This window comes from Mchenga conophoros, linkage group LG23 (genome assembly GCF_057382185.1).
Source record: "Mchenga conophoros isolate Kocher_MC1m ecotype Shallow Benthic linkage group LG23, M_conophoros_male_GT1.1, whole genome shotgun sequence".
NCBI classification, from domain to species: Eukaryota; Metazoa; Chordata; class Actinopteri; order Cichliformes; family Cichlidae; genus Mchenga; species Mchenga conophoros.
In genome coordinates, this window is record NC_140547.1 from 28116249 (window position 1) to 28130272 (window position 14024).

At 39.9% G+C, this 14024-nt stretch overlaps 1 protein-coding gene across 5 annotated transcripts in view; it reads right to left on the reverse strand.

Annotated features, from left to right (window-relative positions):
* Window positions 1–5996: 5996 nt before the first annotated feature.
* LOC146547404 (uncharacterized) overlaps window positions 5997–14024 on the reverse strand; it is a 57234-nt gene continuing 49206 nt past the window's right edge. For 4 of the 5 annotated variants that reach the window (XM_085265482.1, XM_085265481.1, XM_085265480.1 and 1 more), the window contains 20 exons: window positions 13876–13908; window positions 13732–13767; window positions 13575–13634; window positions 13194–13271; window positions 12954–12989; window positions 12800–12853; window positions 12354–12425; window positions 12185–12250; window positions 12069–12096; window positions 11598–11630; window positions 11480–11514; window positions 11238–11354; window positions 11004–11151; window positions 10361–10425; window positions 10005–10133; window positions 9873–9905; window positions 9425–9787; window positions 9141–9338; window positions 7461–7570; window positions 5997–7369 (listed from right to left, as the gene is read on the reverse strand). In XM_085265482.1, coding sequence (XP_085121608.1) covers window positions 7159–7369; window positions 7461–7570; window positions 9141–9338; window positions 9425–9787; window positions 9873–9905; window positions 10005–10133; window positions 10361–10425; window positions 11004–11151; window positions 11238–11354; window positions 11480–11514; window positions 11598–11630; window positions 12069–12096; window positions 12185–12250; window positions 12354–12425; window positions 12800–12853; window positions 12954–12989; window positions 13194–13271; window positions 13575–13634; window positions 13732–13767; window positions 13876–13908 — 1905 coding nt within the window. In that variant the 3' untranslated portion in view covers window positions 5997–7158. The remainder of the gene's footprint in view (window positions 7370–7460; window positions 7571–9140; window positions 9339–9424; window positions 9788–9872; window positions 9906–10004; window positions 10134–10360; window positions 10426–11003; window positions 11152–11237; window positions 11355–11479; window positions 11515–11597; window positions 11631–12068; window positions 12097–12184; window positions 12251–12353; window positions 12426–12799; window positions 12854–12953; window positions 12990–13193; window positions 13272–13574; window positions 13635–13731; window positions 13768–13875; window positions 13909–14024) is intronic. The other variant, XM_085265479.1, reaches the window with a different exon arrangement.

Consider the following 14024-nt stretch of genomic DNA (forward strand, 5'->3'; position numbering starts at 1 on the left):
TTACTGATTACTTCCACAAAAAAGTAATCCTGTTACTTTACTGATTACTTATTTTCAAAAGTAATTAATTACTTAGTTACTTAGTTACTTTTTAAAAACACGATTTACAACCTGAAGAGGTGATAAAGCGATAGATCTTTCAGCCCAATTCTATTTTTTCTGCATAATCCATCATACAAAATGTAATCAAATGGAAAAGTCTCTTTTAAAACTTGTTTTATTAGTTTTAACCTTTTAACTTTATGCATCAAGCAAACATTTAATTATATGCAACATTCTCTGACTTGAAGAAATTAGTTTAACATTTAAACCTATTTTCTGCACATTCCAGCACAGAAAATAAAATATTTTTTGTGTTTACACTCAGTCTTTCAAATAGATGCAAGTAAAACACAGCAGAAAATAAATAAAGTCAAAGACTAGCGGTCCTTTTGCTCTATTTTCACTTGTAAAGCAGGACTGACGTAGGCGGAGGTTTACCCTGGTGCAGGTGTGCCGTGGTCAGTGGAAGAATCCGCGAGTTTCTCTGTGAGTTTCCCATTACGTCGTAGCTACTCGGTGCTTGCTTGGAAGTTTAGGGGTTTTTTCGCTGTAAAAAGAAGTTTTCTTCCCACGCACAACGGACACTAATGTTTTTGTCACTTTTTATGGAATCAAACTCAAAGTAAGGTCAGTACTTCCACGCTTTAAACGCTGCACACTCTCTCCCACAATCGATATGTTATCCATTGTTGCTCTGCACACAGCTGTTGTCACTAACGGCGCACTCGCTTACGTCACTGTCATGAGACATTCTCGCAAAAAAATCATGGTTTTAGTAACTCAGTAACGCAGCGTTCCTACGGGAAAGTAACGGTAATCTAATTACCGTTTTTGCAATAGTAATCCCTTACTTTACTAGTTACTTGAAAAAAGTAATCAGATTACAGTAACGCGTTACAAGTAACGCGTTAATGCCCTTCTCTGGTCATACACATTTGAAATTGCAATGCTCGCATAGCCCTCAGTGTACACTAAAAATCTAAAGATGAAAAAGGAAAAATAAAGTAAAATAACATCAAATAAGTCTTATGTACAACACAATACAATACTATACAATTATTTAAACAGCAGTGTCCAACACAATCATAGTGATTGTGGGCCAGTTCGTGTGCGAGTGGGAGTGGGGCAGTCAGTGAAAGGGCAATGGTGGTGGGTCAGAGTTTGTATGTTTGGGGTTTTGGGGGGGGGGGGGGGGGGGTTCAGAAGGAAAAGATGAATGCTGGTCTGGAGTTCATGTGTGTGAGAGCAGGGAGTGAATTCAGCATCCTGACAGCCTGATGGACGAAGCTGTCTTCCAGTCTGCTGGGTCTGGCCCGGAGGCTCTTCAGTCTCCCTCCTGATGGCAGCAAACTGAAGAAGTTGTTGGATGGATGAGTGGAGTCACCTGTAATGCAGGTGACTCAACTGTGCCTCTGTAGAAGGTGTGGAGAGCAGGGAAATTATTTTACTGCTATTGGTAAATAATCATCATCATTACCATTGCATTAATAATATAATTTACAGTATTGATATTGTATTCAGAGGTTTAAACAGTGTGTGTGTCTTTCAGAAACACTAAGTTGCAGGCAGGAGTTGACAGGAAGTTGCAGAGAGTTTGCAGAAGTGAAAGCAGAGTTTAAGTTATTCTGAGGAGCAGGTTAGACGAGGCTATTTGAATTACTAGGTTATTCAAAATGTCTGTTATACTTTTATATTCTTTTATTAAGCTTTTAGTAGAGGTTCTTGATTAAAACATTTATTCAACATAGTACATATAGTTTCAGTTAGGTTATTGTACCTAAGGATGAGCCTCGGTTCTGGTAAACTGTCACATGGTGGAGAAGATGGTGACAAATCAGAAAGAGTGGTATAAGGAAATGCAGTCTTCTACAGCAGGAATGTCTAACTCATTTCACATCGTGAGACACTTTGATCTTAAATAAGCAGAACTAGTGAAACTCCCCTTTCAAACACAATAATAACATGGAGTGAACCACCACTCACAACCACTAGCACTTTATATAGCCTCTGTAGGAATTATATCTCACTTATCTTAACTGCACTACTGTATAGCTCTGTGTAAATAATCATTCTGTACATTTGATAATTTTTAACCCTACAACTGTTTACAACTTGCATAGTTCCCGTTTTTCTGTATAGCTGTATATCTCAGATTTCTGTAAAGTTATTTATTTCATATTCTGTATAGTTTTTCATATTTATATCCTGTTCATAGCCTGTACATAACTTGTACTCACTACAGCCTGTACATAAGATAAGATAAGATAACCTTTATTAGTCCCACACGTGGGAAATTTGTTTTGTCACAGCAGGAAGTGGACAGTGCAAAAGTTATGAGGCAAAAATTAGAATACAATAAGAATAAATACAGTACACAACTGTACAGAATAGAATAAAATAAAATACTATATACAGTAGAATAAAATAAAATAAATATACAATAAGATAAAAATAGAATACAAATACAAATACTATATACCTCTGTACCTCTGTAGAAACTATCTACACCCTCACTTATCTTAACTGCACTACTGTATAGCTCTGTGTAAATAATCATTCTGTACATTCGATAATCTTTAATCCTACAACTGTTTACAACTTGCATAGTTCCCATTTCTGTATAGCTGTATATCCCAGATTCTGTAAAGTTATTTATTTCATTTCATATTCTGTATAGTTTTTCATATTTATATCCTGTTCATATCCTGTACATAGCTTGTACTCACTACAGCCTGTACATACTTATAGTTATAGAATATTCACAACATACTTCATACCGTGTACATTATAACATACCATAATAGACCCATTTCTGTAATATACTCACATATCTATATTATTGCTAATATATATTGTAATATATCTATATCACTAAAGCACTTCTGGATGGATGCAAACTGCATTTCGTTGCCCTGTACCTGTGCATGTGCAATGACAATAAAGTTGAATTCTATTCTATTCTATTCTATTCTATTCTATTCTATTCTTTCTGTCACTTTAAAGGAGATCAGTAGGAAGCTTCGTGAAACCTGTAAAAACAGTTAAAAGTCCTCAAGACCATAATACATATTACACCATAATTTGTCTGATTTTTAAGAATTTATTTGCAGTGTGATTTTCTAGGTTTTTTCCCCCCTCATTTTGTCTCTCATAGTTGAGGTACACCTATGATGAAAATTACAGGCGTCTCTCATCGTTTTAAGTGGGAGAACTTGCACAACTGCTGGCTGACTTAAATACTTTTTTGCCCCACCGTGTTAATGAGTATCTCTACATGTCGGTTTATATGTATATATGTTTTTTTATTTATTCTGTTTGGTTTGTTAATATGAGTGGTGGATCAGTTAAAGTGGTGGTTTAATTGTAGCCCAGGATAACTGTTGGGTGGTGATGACTTGTAGAGGTGTTTAGGATAAAGGATAAACAAAGTTATGCTGACAAGTGGTGTTTTCTGTGGTCATCTTCTGTCTTTTGTCAAAATAAAATAAAAGTGTCAATCATTGAAAAAGTGGATTTCAAATTAGTCTATATGCGCAGTTTCTGCTATTCTACTGTTGGCTCTGCATCACATCATACAGAACAGCAATCTCAAATATGGTCCTCTCAAGGATGCAGAAACCCCAACCATTTGTTGTTCAAACTTTCTGTTCGTGAGGGGCAGCCAATCAGAAGAAACTTAATTTAAAGGAACAAAAATGATGTATCAGCATGGTTCCTTTGTTACCAGTGTTGTTTAAGTGTGGCCTTAAAAGGGGGAGGGGCTAAAACAGAAAGGCTGAACGGAGGAGCTGGGAAAAGATACATGAACTGATGTCTTTGTCTTTATGTTGTTCTGGTTCATCAGCACTAATGTTGGTCCAGGGGCCTGTTCTTCGTACCTCGCTAAGTAAGTTAGCTGGATTAGATTGTTGACGATTTCGCGTGATCCTGGATCGTTCGGTTCCCCGAAGCTCATCCGGGACTTGCTGTCATAGCAACAGAGCCGTAAGCGTAAACCTGCTCGGGAGCAGGTTTACTTTATGTAAACAGGATTAGATCGCGGCCACGCAGGTATGTCCGCTTCATTTATACGAAAGCAACAGCGATATTTTACCACTGTTTCACCATAAATAAATAACATCAATGTAACTAAAGATAATGCAGCACTTGATCCTTTTATTGATGTCACACAGATACATACAGGTCATTTCCTAAAAAAGGGAAATGTACTATTAACATTCTATTACATGTATGTGATTATTACAGATGTAATTCATATTTCAGAGTAGTAATTGTAAATTACTTCGTGTAATCAAGATGAGAGACCACGGCTATAAAAGCGAAGGTGGATTTGGGAAGCCTGTCGCAGCCATGTCCTGTCCATATACGCGACCAACCCATTGCGGAAGGTGCAAGATTGATAAGGAGAGTCCTCAGAATTCAGCGTATATTGCGGGATAGACAGGATCCTTTAGCTCAGCGCGACAGTGTGCTCATAGAGAGATATCGATATTCCCGTGAGGGTATTATTTACTTAACCAACTTGTTGACGAGGGGGTGCAGGACCACCACCTGTCTTTTTTTCCTCTGCCCTTTTCTTGGTTGCTGTTATGAACAAACTAACAGAGTATTACAGGCCAGTATTACCTTGCCAAGAGACGCAAAGCAATCTAAGAGATAAATATTACCATTCTGTAGAATACTCCTGTATTCCACTTTTACTTGTTCCCATGTTCTTGTGGGTCCTGTTGTGGCTCTAATGTGAAAGGGGATATAATATAACATATTATAATATAATATAATGCCATATGATATTGGACAATATAGTGTCATATGATAGATCTACCCTACCGCCTACTGGTGTTGGCCAGAGGGGCCGATGGCGCGATATGGCAGCCTGGCTACAACCGTAGCTGCCTCCACCAGTGTGTGAATGTGGGAGTGAATGAATAGTGGTATCGTAAAGCGCTTTGGGTGCCTTGGAAAGCGCTATATGAACCCAATCCATTATTATTATTATTATTAAATTACCTTGATTTGTTTGATTTGTCAGCAACTTTCTGCCATCCCTCTCTCCTTGCTTTTGCAGCCTTTGCAGTGTTCCCTTGCGTTTTAATTAAACTCTGAAACTCCTGAAATCCCTCACTCATGAGTTCTTGCTCTGCTGCCGGAAAATACCGAGCACGCCCCTTCGACATTTTCGCCGACCAATCAGCGGGTTGACGATCAATGTTTCTACTATCGATGCGTAGCCCCTTTTACGACACCCAGTGATGTCACATTCCTGCGTCCAGCTGTACTAATCGTCAACAGCAGGTGTGTTCGGGGAACCGGATTAGCGAGCTCACGGTTAGCGCGATGGTTTGGTCTTGGATGTGTCATTTGATCTTGGATGTAGTAAGCGACGTACGAAGAACGGGCCCCAGAGGTTCAACATTGCAGGTAACCAGTCACATTGCTGTGATGTCATAGTTTTGCGATGTGATGTTAAAACACCATCACACCAAACCCTAACCACAGTCGTGTAACCCTAACCCTAACCACGATCACATCCCAACCCCCAACTCTAATCCTGACCCTATTTTGGATTTTTTCCCGAGTGGACATCAGCATTTTTTTTCCGCATCACAAAACTATTACATCATAACAATGTGATTAGTTACTTGCAATGTTGAATCTGGACCAACATTAATTATAACGATTCAGTATCATCGCCAATATCAGCAAACAACCATCAATCCCCTGTATAAGATAAACAAGGGTAATTTTGACTCATGGAGTTGGAAATAAGCATAATACTACTTTATCATTAATACAAATATAGTTTTTAAGGCTACAGTTAAATGAGAAATGAAGTGTATACAGAGTGTTTGTAAACAAACTGTGATTAATGTTTTGTCCCATTAGGTCTCAGAAGTAATCAGCACATGTACAAACTTCTTAAAGGCCGCTGGTAAACCAGCAGATGATGAGATCCACGACTTACGATTAAACTTGCACTTTTTTCCACACAAATTTATTAAGAGAAACAAAGCATTTCAGCGTGTTGCTCACATGACAGAAGGCACAACAGTTAATGCACATTTCACTGCATTGGTTACAGCTGTTAGCACACGAAGAGGATGAAACCTCTCCACTAGAGTGGCAGTGGGCAAAAAGCCAGCAAAAACACACGACATGACAGATTTATGGCAAATCACATACACATGATGTATGTGATTTGTTTGCTTTCTGTGACTGCAAACAAACTCATTCTTACTTTGCGCATGTACTGGACTCACATCGCAAATTATAGGCAAAGCATAGTTTAGAAAAAAAATAAATATCCCTCTGTTATGGCTAAAAATACAATTTGAAAATATCTTCCCTTGAAGCAGAGTAAAAGTCTGTGGGTTACAGATAAAATCAGTGTAAAGAAGCTTAAAACACACACTTCACATACAAAATAATCAATGTTTACTTTGCTCTTGGACACTGAACATTACATTATCATAATTTGTTTGACTAATATCCATTTTCACTCTATATAAAAACTAGCTGTGTAGTTAAAGGCACAGAAAACCTTATTTAAACCATTTTAACACTTTTTCTCAGCCCAGAGACACAAACATAGTTTCTCGTGGTACAGTATAACCTCTCTGAGATAAATCTAATCACACTAGTCACGATGTGTTCTCTGCTGCAGGGTGTTGTAAGTTGCCAAGGGGGTCACAGAAATTGAAAAATGACAGTTTAACAGCAGCCTGTCCTTTCAGAATAAGACCAGATATGGACTTTAGTCACAGAGCAGAATTCTTTCTATAAACGGATTTTTCTGTTTCACTTATCACTGATATATTTATCAGTCTACTTCTTCTGTGGTGCACAACCTTAAGCTAGCGGTGGTTATGATTATTAGAGACACTGCTAGCTGGCAACTTTCAAACAGCAAAAGAAATGACAGAGAAGCTGCACCAACATGGCTGCCAGAGACAGTTACAGTAGGTCACCTGAGCTTAACTTGCGTGGGTAATCCTGTGTAGCACCATAGAGTAGGAGTTAACATACATAAACGAATTATTCTTTAGAAAATTCATATTTACAAAGGCACATCATAGTGTGTGCGTGTTTGTGTGTGGACAAAAACGGTGTCCGTGTCTATCTCCTGGAGTGGCCGGCGCTGTTCTCGATGCACAGCACGACGTTGGAGCTGGAGCAGCTGCTGGAGCTCTGCTGCAGCAAACTGCCACTCTGCAGCGGCGACGCCATGCCGGTCAGCGCGTGTTCGCCCACGCGCCACGTCTCGCAGAAGCTGTCGACGTGCCGCTCGCCTCTGCTAGTCGACCCGTGCCAGACCATCTTCTCTGGCCTGTGAAGAAACAGAAAAGCGTCATTCCGTAGCAAGCCTTAAAGACGTAATGCTAATGTAATGTTACGATTCATGCTGATTTGAGCCTCACCATGTGTTGTCGTGAAGAACGTCCTTGCCATCAAACGAGTAGATTGACACGTTTTCCTTCATTCTGCCGCCGCTGAAGATGTCGTCCCAGCTGTCAAACAGAACCTCGTCCTGGTGAACGCGAGGCACATGAATGAGTCAAATTACACTTTGTTGGGAATGTCAAAGCTTTAAAATGAGTCAACACTTAAGCGAGTATTTGAGGCTGGCTTTAATAGTGACTCAGTTCCACAGACTGTATGAAAAGGATGGAAATAATCATAGTGCCACACATCTCTGTGCGCACCGAGAAGCTGAACCAAGGATTTGCATTCATCACTCCATCAGAACCTTTGCCATTGACTCAAGTTTTTTTTTCTTCAGCATATTGTTTTTGGACTTTTTCTGGCTTTATTAGACAGACTCAGTGAAGACTAACAGGAAAGCGAAGGTAAAGAGAGACATGGGGCAAAGGGCTGGACTTGAACCCAGGCCGGCCACTCTTACCCATGTGGCATATGGTTGCCTGCTCATCCAACTTAGCTAAACTGGCACCTGCTCAGACCAGTTTTTGTTTGATATTCATACCTACCATTCTCAGTTGTTTTAAGGACACACTACACAATATCCTAAAATATGCCAAGTTTTCAGCTAATAGCTCTTTGTAAATCACTTTGTCGCAAAAATAATATTTTATGTCTGTCAAACTGTGTTATCTTTGGCATTTTTCATTGATTCAACCAAAGAAATGGGAACAAATGATGTGGTCTGTGACAGGCTGCTAGTAACAAAGTGTCTAACAATACAATGTATAACTCATTCCTTGTGTTAGCTACCTCTTTTATCACCGAATGATGCACAGGTCAGTGTTAAATGGTTTATATTCCTTTAAAAATGTTCAGGTACAAAGACTAGACTGACAAATGAGTGAAAAAAGAAATCCGGGAGAACTATTGCTGAAGAATGCTTTACAAATTAGAGTGTCCTGTGATGGCACGCATTTTAAAAACAGATATGCCCTCCCTCAATTTAAGTCTTTACAAAATCCAAACAGCACAGTAATGCAAATAATTAGCCCGGTGTACAGTTGATGTGAAGGGTCAAATTAGTGATTCATAAACTTTATGTGTTTATACTGGGCTGTAAATATGTTTACTTCTGCTGTAGGTTTTTGTCCTTTTGAATGTGGAACTTTAGGGTGACTGACTTACTTCTTTGACCAGTCTCAAGTGGCCATTAGAGGAACTGCAGGTTTTTGCCTCAATTTTGCCCTCTTATAATCATAGCCTAACAGAGAGATTACAGCTGAAGCAAGCTTCGATCTGAAAGTTAGCATAGCGGTATCTTTGACTGACTGATGGGCAGCTGTAGTTGCTAGCTTGCTCCTGAGTCAGTGGTGTCTTCTAGAGCATTTTTAATCGATAAAGATCTTGGCTTCTTGTGCTCCAGTTTTACTGAATGAATTTCTATATTTTATTCGTCTATTATTTAACACTAATCTGTACCCTTCCATCTAAATATAGTCCCTCATGGCTCTAAAGGCCAACATGGCTGTAACTGTAAGGATAAAGTCACAGCAGGAAGAGAACAGGTGATGTCACTGAGATTATGTCCATCTATTTTATACAGTCTGTGAGAGCAATGCATAAACTTTCACGAGACACCGGTCACGTCAGGTTGGGTGAGAACACTGTTTAACTACCTTCAAGTTGACTACTGATAAATTATGTCTGTCAGTTTTGCGGACGATGCTGTGGAGATCCTGGAGTCTGGAAGACAGGAAGGCCCGGAAAGTTCCCTTCATCCCGATGCCCTGAGCCTGGGTGAAGCACAGGAAGTCTGCACCGCGGATGCCCCGCATGGAGCCGGTCTGAGGGCTGTTCAGAGCAATCAGGTGGAGCTGTGGGGAAACATGCCAAGAAGTAAAAATGTATTCTTACAATGTGAGTAGCTAGACTTTGAGATGTACCAAGTGGTTTGTCTTACCACTGGCCCAGAAGTGTGATAGTGGACCGGACTCTGGGGTTGACGTGGGGGTGGTCTTCGTGGAGTGGTGATCGGGTAACGAGTGTCCACAACATAATACCTGTTATCAGGCGAGTTTAACCGGTCTGTATAACTTGGAAACCTGGGATCTGTTAGTTCCGGGTACCGTGGTTCTGACTGATACCGCGAATCAGGCTGGTATCTGGGATCGACGTAAGTAGGTTTATAGTCAGGCTCAGCATGTGGTTGGGCCGGACTCTCATGCGGCTGGTTGAAGTGGTTGGTGGAGGTGCCCGTGTGGGAGTGGTGGTCTTGGAAGTAAGGGACAACTGGCGGAGGCTCCACAGCAGCAACCTCATTACCCTAAATATGCAGCATGTGGCTTGTTAAAACTGGGCACGCTATATACCTGAATAACCAGATAAAAGACAAATAAAATTATGCTCACATCCTCCCTGGGGAAAGCGATGTACTCCCCAAGCTGAAAAATAAGAAAAAACAGAATGAATATAGATAAAAACTCCACAGTTGAAGTATTTTTTGCATCTTTCCGGCTGATTTATGAAGATGAATGTTTCACCTGGACTTGACGAACTCCATCTCGGACTCGTAGGTAGAGATCTGTTTGGTCTAGTATGTACACCAGAGAGCCCTCAGGTTGTCTTCTAGCTGTAGCTGTCATCGTTTCGTAAGACCTCAACACTGTCACCTGCAAACACAGACCACAATGTGGATTACTGTGCAGCCGACACGTGTGTTTTTGTTGTGGTTTTAGAAAATTATTTAAAAAAAACAAAACTGGATGGACTTCCAAGTTTTATGCTAATCCATTGAGGTAATCAATGATAATTTCCAGCTCTTTAAAATTTGAACGCCCAACATTTTTTTTTAAAGTTCATGACAGACAACCAGAAAATAAACAAAAGTTTTACTCACCCCAGAGGTCACACCAGGCACTCCAGGAGGTCCAGGAGGTCCTGGTGGTCCAGGAATACTGATAGCTGTGGTTCAAGCACAGATTTGTTAAACATAGGCTAAATGCTTGGATAAGCATTATCGTTATCGTTGCAGGCGCCAGACATGGAAAAGAGAACGCCTTCTCAAAAGACATGAATCTGAGCACACAGAGTTGAAATGCAATGATGCAGTGAAGTTTTCTTCAGTATAAAGTAATAAAATGATAGTTATCTATGGGTAGACAATGAACAGATAATTCAGCACACTTTAAATGCTACATCATTGCCCAAATTCTTAAAACCAAAAACCAAAAAACTAGTTTAAAAGTGAATATAAGCAGGAGGTTTAACTTTTACAGGCACTTTTGTATCAGAGGCTTTTGTTGATGACAAACCTGCCAGAATTCCATCTATCACATAAAGTTTTCTTGTATATGTGGGGAAATTTTTAGAAATGATAAGCAGCTCTTCATGCACAAAAACTCAGAGGACACTTTAAAATGCAAGACTGTTAATCCAGGTGGGGTTTAAATTAAAGGAGCAGCAAGTCATTCAAATTTTAATAAATCACCTTCTTTTAAGAAGTCTTTCATATTTAAGGGATGTTTTCCAGTTTAACTCACTCTGTGTGCCTCTGTAAGATCCATCTAGTGATGCTCCTGGAGGTCCAGGTGGCCCTGGTGGTCCAGGTGGTCCATCATACCCTCTTCCAGGTGGTCCAGGTGGCCCCTGGGGGCCTGGTGGGCCAATAATGGAGTCTCCTTTAGGGCCCTAATAAGACAGGAGGACACAGAGTCTGATTTACAGCATCTTTAAAAACATGAAGTGGCAGTATGTTTTCCAGAGTGTGATCGTACTGGAGGTCCAGGCACTCCCGGGGCTCCGACTCCACTTCCTCCATACCGGGGGTCATAATATCCTCCGCCTGGCTCTCCTTTCTCTCCTTTCACGCCACTTTCACCTTTCAGCTCATTCTGGGTAGACACATTAAAAATCAGAGAGAAAGCCAGCAGTACAATCAAAACTCAAACCGATTTGAACAACTTAATCTTAAAATATAAAGACATAAAATCTAAAGTGTGCAAAGGCGAGGGATTACCTTTAAACTGTAAATGTCAATGTTTGATCCAAAACCTGGAACAGACAAAAATGTCTTGCCTTAAATTTGTCCACAGACTGAAAACTTTAAACATTTACACGTCTGTCAGGGACGTTACCTGGTGGTCCCCGATCTCCTTTCTCTCCTTTAACTGTTAAAAAACAACAAGTTAAACAACCGCAAGAACACAGCATTTCCTCAAATCCTGACTTTATTTACTGTAACTGCAAAGGATAACGACCCGTTATTAGAGTCAGGCCAAACATAGAGGCCAAACAACTGCTGCTTCTGAACCTTTTAGTTACTGCTAAACTCCACCAGTGGGACGGTGTAATTCAAACACAGCTCTCCACCTAAACCCTTTTTAACTCTAAAATCACTGTGGGGAGAAATCTTTTTGAGATTTTTGGAGGTTTTTTAACTGCTGGACCGAGATCAGACAGCTGTTGGATATCTTCCAGCCTTTCTGCTAAGCCAAGCTAACCATGACGCTTCACATTCACCATACAGATATTAAGGTAATATATTGTACTTCTTAAAATGTTTCTCATAACGTTGGCATCTAACATTGAATTTGAAGTGAACTCACCAGCGTAATACCTGGAGTAATCATATCCCTGAAATTAAAAGGAAAGAATTAGGGAACTTTAACCCATTTTGACCGATATATGCACCACAACAGGAAAATATCATCTCTGGACTCACTCCGAGTCTGTCAATAGGAACAGGAGGTCCGGGAGGCCCAGGGGGCCCTGGTGGGCCTGGTGGTCCCTGAGACACAAAAAATAATATTGATTACTGTTTCTGTAAAAGATGACAAATGGATTGAAATCAGGATCTGATAAAAAGGCAAAGTCAAATCTTTAGCACTCACAGGGTATCCGTATCCAGATCCACTGCCTGCATCTCCCTTCTCTCCTTTGGCACCGTTTAGTCCTGGTCGACCCTAAAACAAGGTTGCAGAATGTCACAGTTACATTCTGACATAATGAACTTCTAAAAAAATAATTAATTATTAATACTGTCTTCCCTCTCAACCCTGCAAATCAAAGCTTCCTAAGATTGGACTCCACTGTTGTTCTCTTTTCACAGTTGCTGTCACATAAATCTAATATGAAGAATCAACTGATTGCCATAGTATTTGCACAAACCACTACATTTCTGACTTCATACTTTTACACTTTATATTTGTAGCCATGAGATCAGCATCAAGGGTGATATTTCCCTACTGGGCAGTTGTTTGTGTCATTACTCCAGTCAAATACCTTCCTAACTATGTGAAGGCTTATCATGAAATCTTTGTAAAGATGCCAAACTTACCGATCGGCCAGGAAAACCAATCTCCCCCTTCTGGCCTTGAGGACCTTGTGGACCCTGGAGAAAAATGTACATTGAAGCTCGTTATACTAATCTGATTTTGCTAGCTTGTTAAACAAGTCTAAAGTTGTGAACTTTTAAAATTTAGACAACATACTGGAAATCCCATTGGGCCAGGACTTCCTCTCTCGCCCTGCAAATTAAGACACAAGCACACTGTAAACATCACACACAGTGATATTTTGATTTAAACATATTAGGAATGATCACCTGAACTAGAACTATCCATGCCAACACTGATATCGGTATCGGATCGACACTAAGGCAGCTGGATAAATACTTTGTTTCTATCATCAAAGTCCATAATGACAGATTTTTTTTAACTTGATTTATTTACCGGCTGTCCTGTCAAGCCTCCCAGGAATAGAGGTCTCCCATCAGGCCCCGTGATGACACTAGGCTCTCCTTTTTCTCCCTGAACAAAAAGCAAGAACTTACAAAAATACTACTGGAAACAGTATTTAAGTCACAAGGCTTTTAAAAAATATTGTTGATATTAAAATATTGAACTCCATTCGTTTCCTGTTACTTTAACACAAATTGTGTTAAATAATTTGGAAAGTAAAAAGTATGTCACTTACTGAGAGGAATGTAATTAAAAATCATGTGAAATCATGTTAATATGAAAATGTATTAAATTAAAAAACAATGGTGCACAAAATATAATGAATATACATGTCTTAAAATGTGAAATGAACAAACAAAGATATGCACCTACCTTAGGTGCATATCCTGGTGGCCCTGGGTTCCCTTTTTCCCCTTTTGGTCCCATTGGGCCCTAAATCCATACACACAATATAATCACTTACTTGCATTGTTTTGAATCAGTTGGTTTCCTACAGGCTCAACTGTTTGATGATCATGGTGATACGTACTGGGAATCCTGCCCTGCCTGGAATACCTGGTCCAACCTGAAAAAGAAACGCAGTTTGAAAATGCTAAAATATTCTCTCAACTTAATGTTTTGTGGCGACGCTTTTGATAAGATTGTTAGGGGACTGAGGGGCGCATCCACCTACCTGCCCTGCTTCATTCCAATAAAGGTCGTTATACTAGCAAGACAAAGTTAGGTCAGTTAGTATGAATGTGAATGAACAAACAAGCATGCTGTGGCTATTAGTGTAGATGAGTAACATCAGGAGGAAAATCGATTTAGACAGGCTGTGCT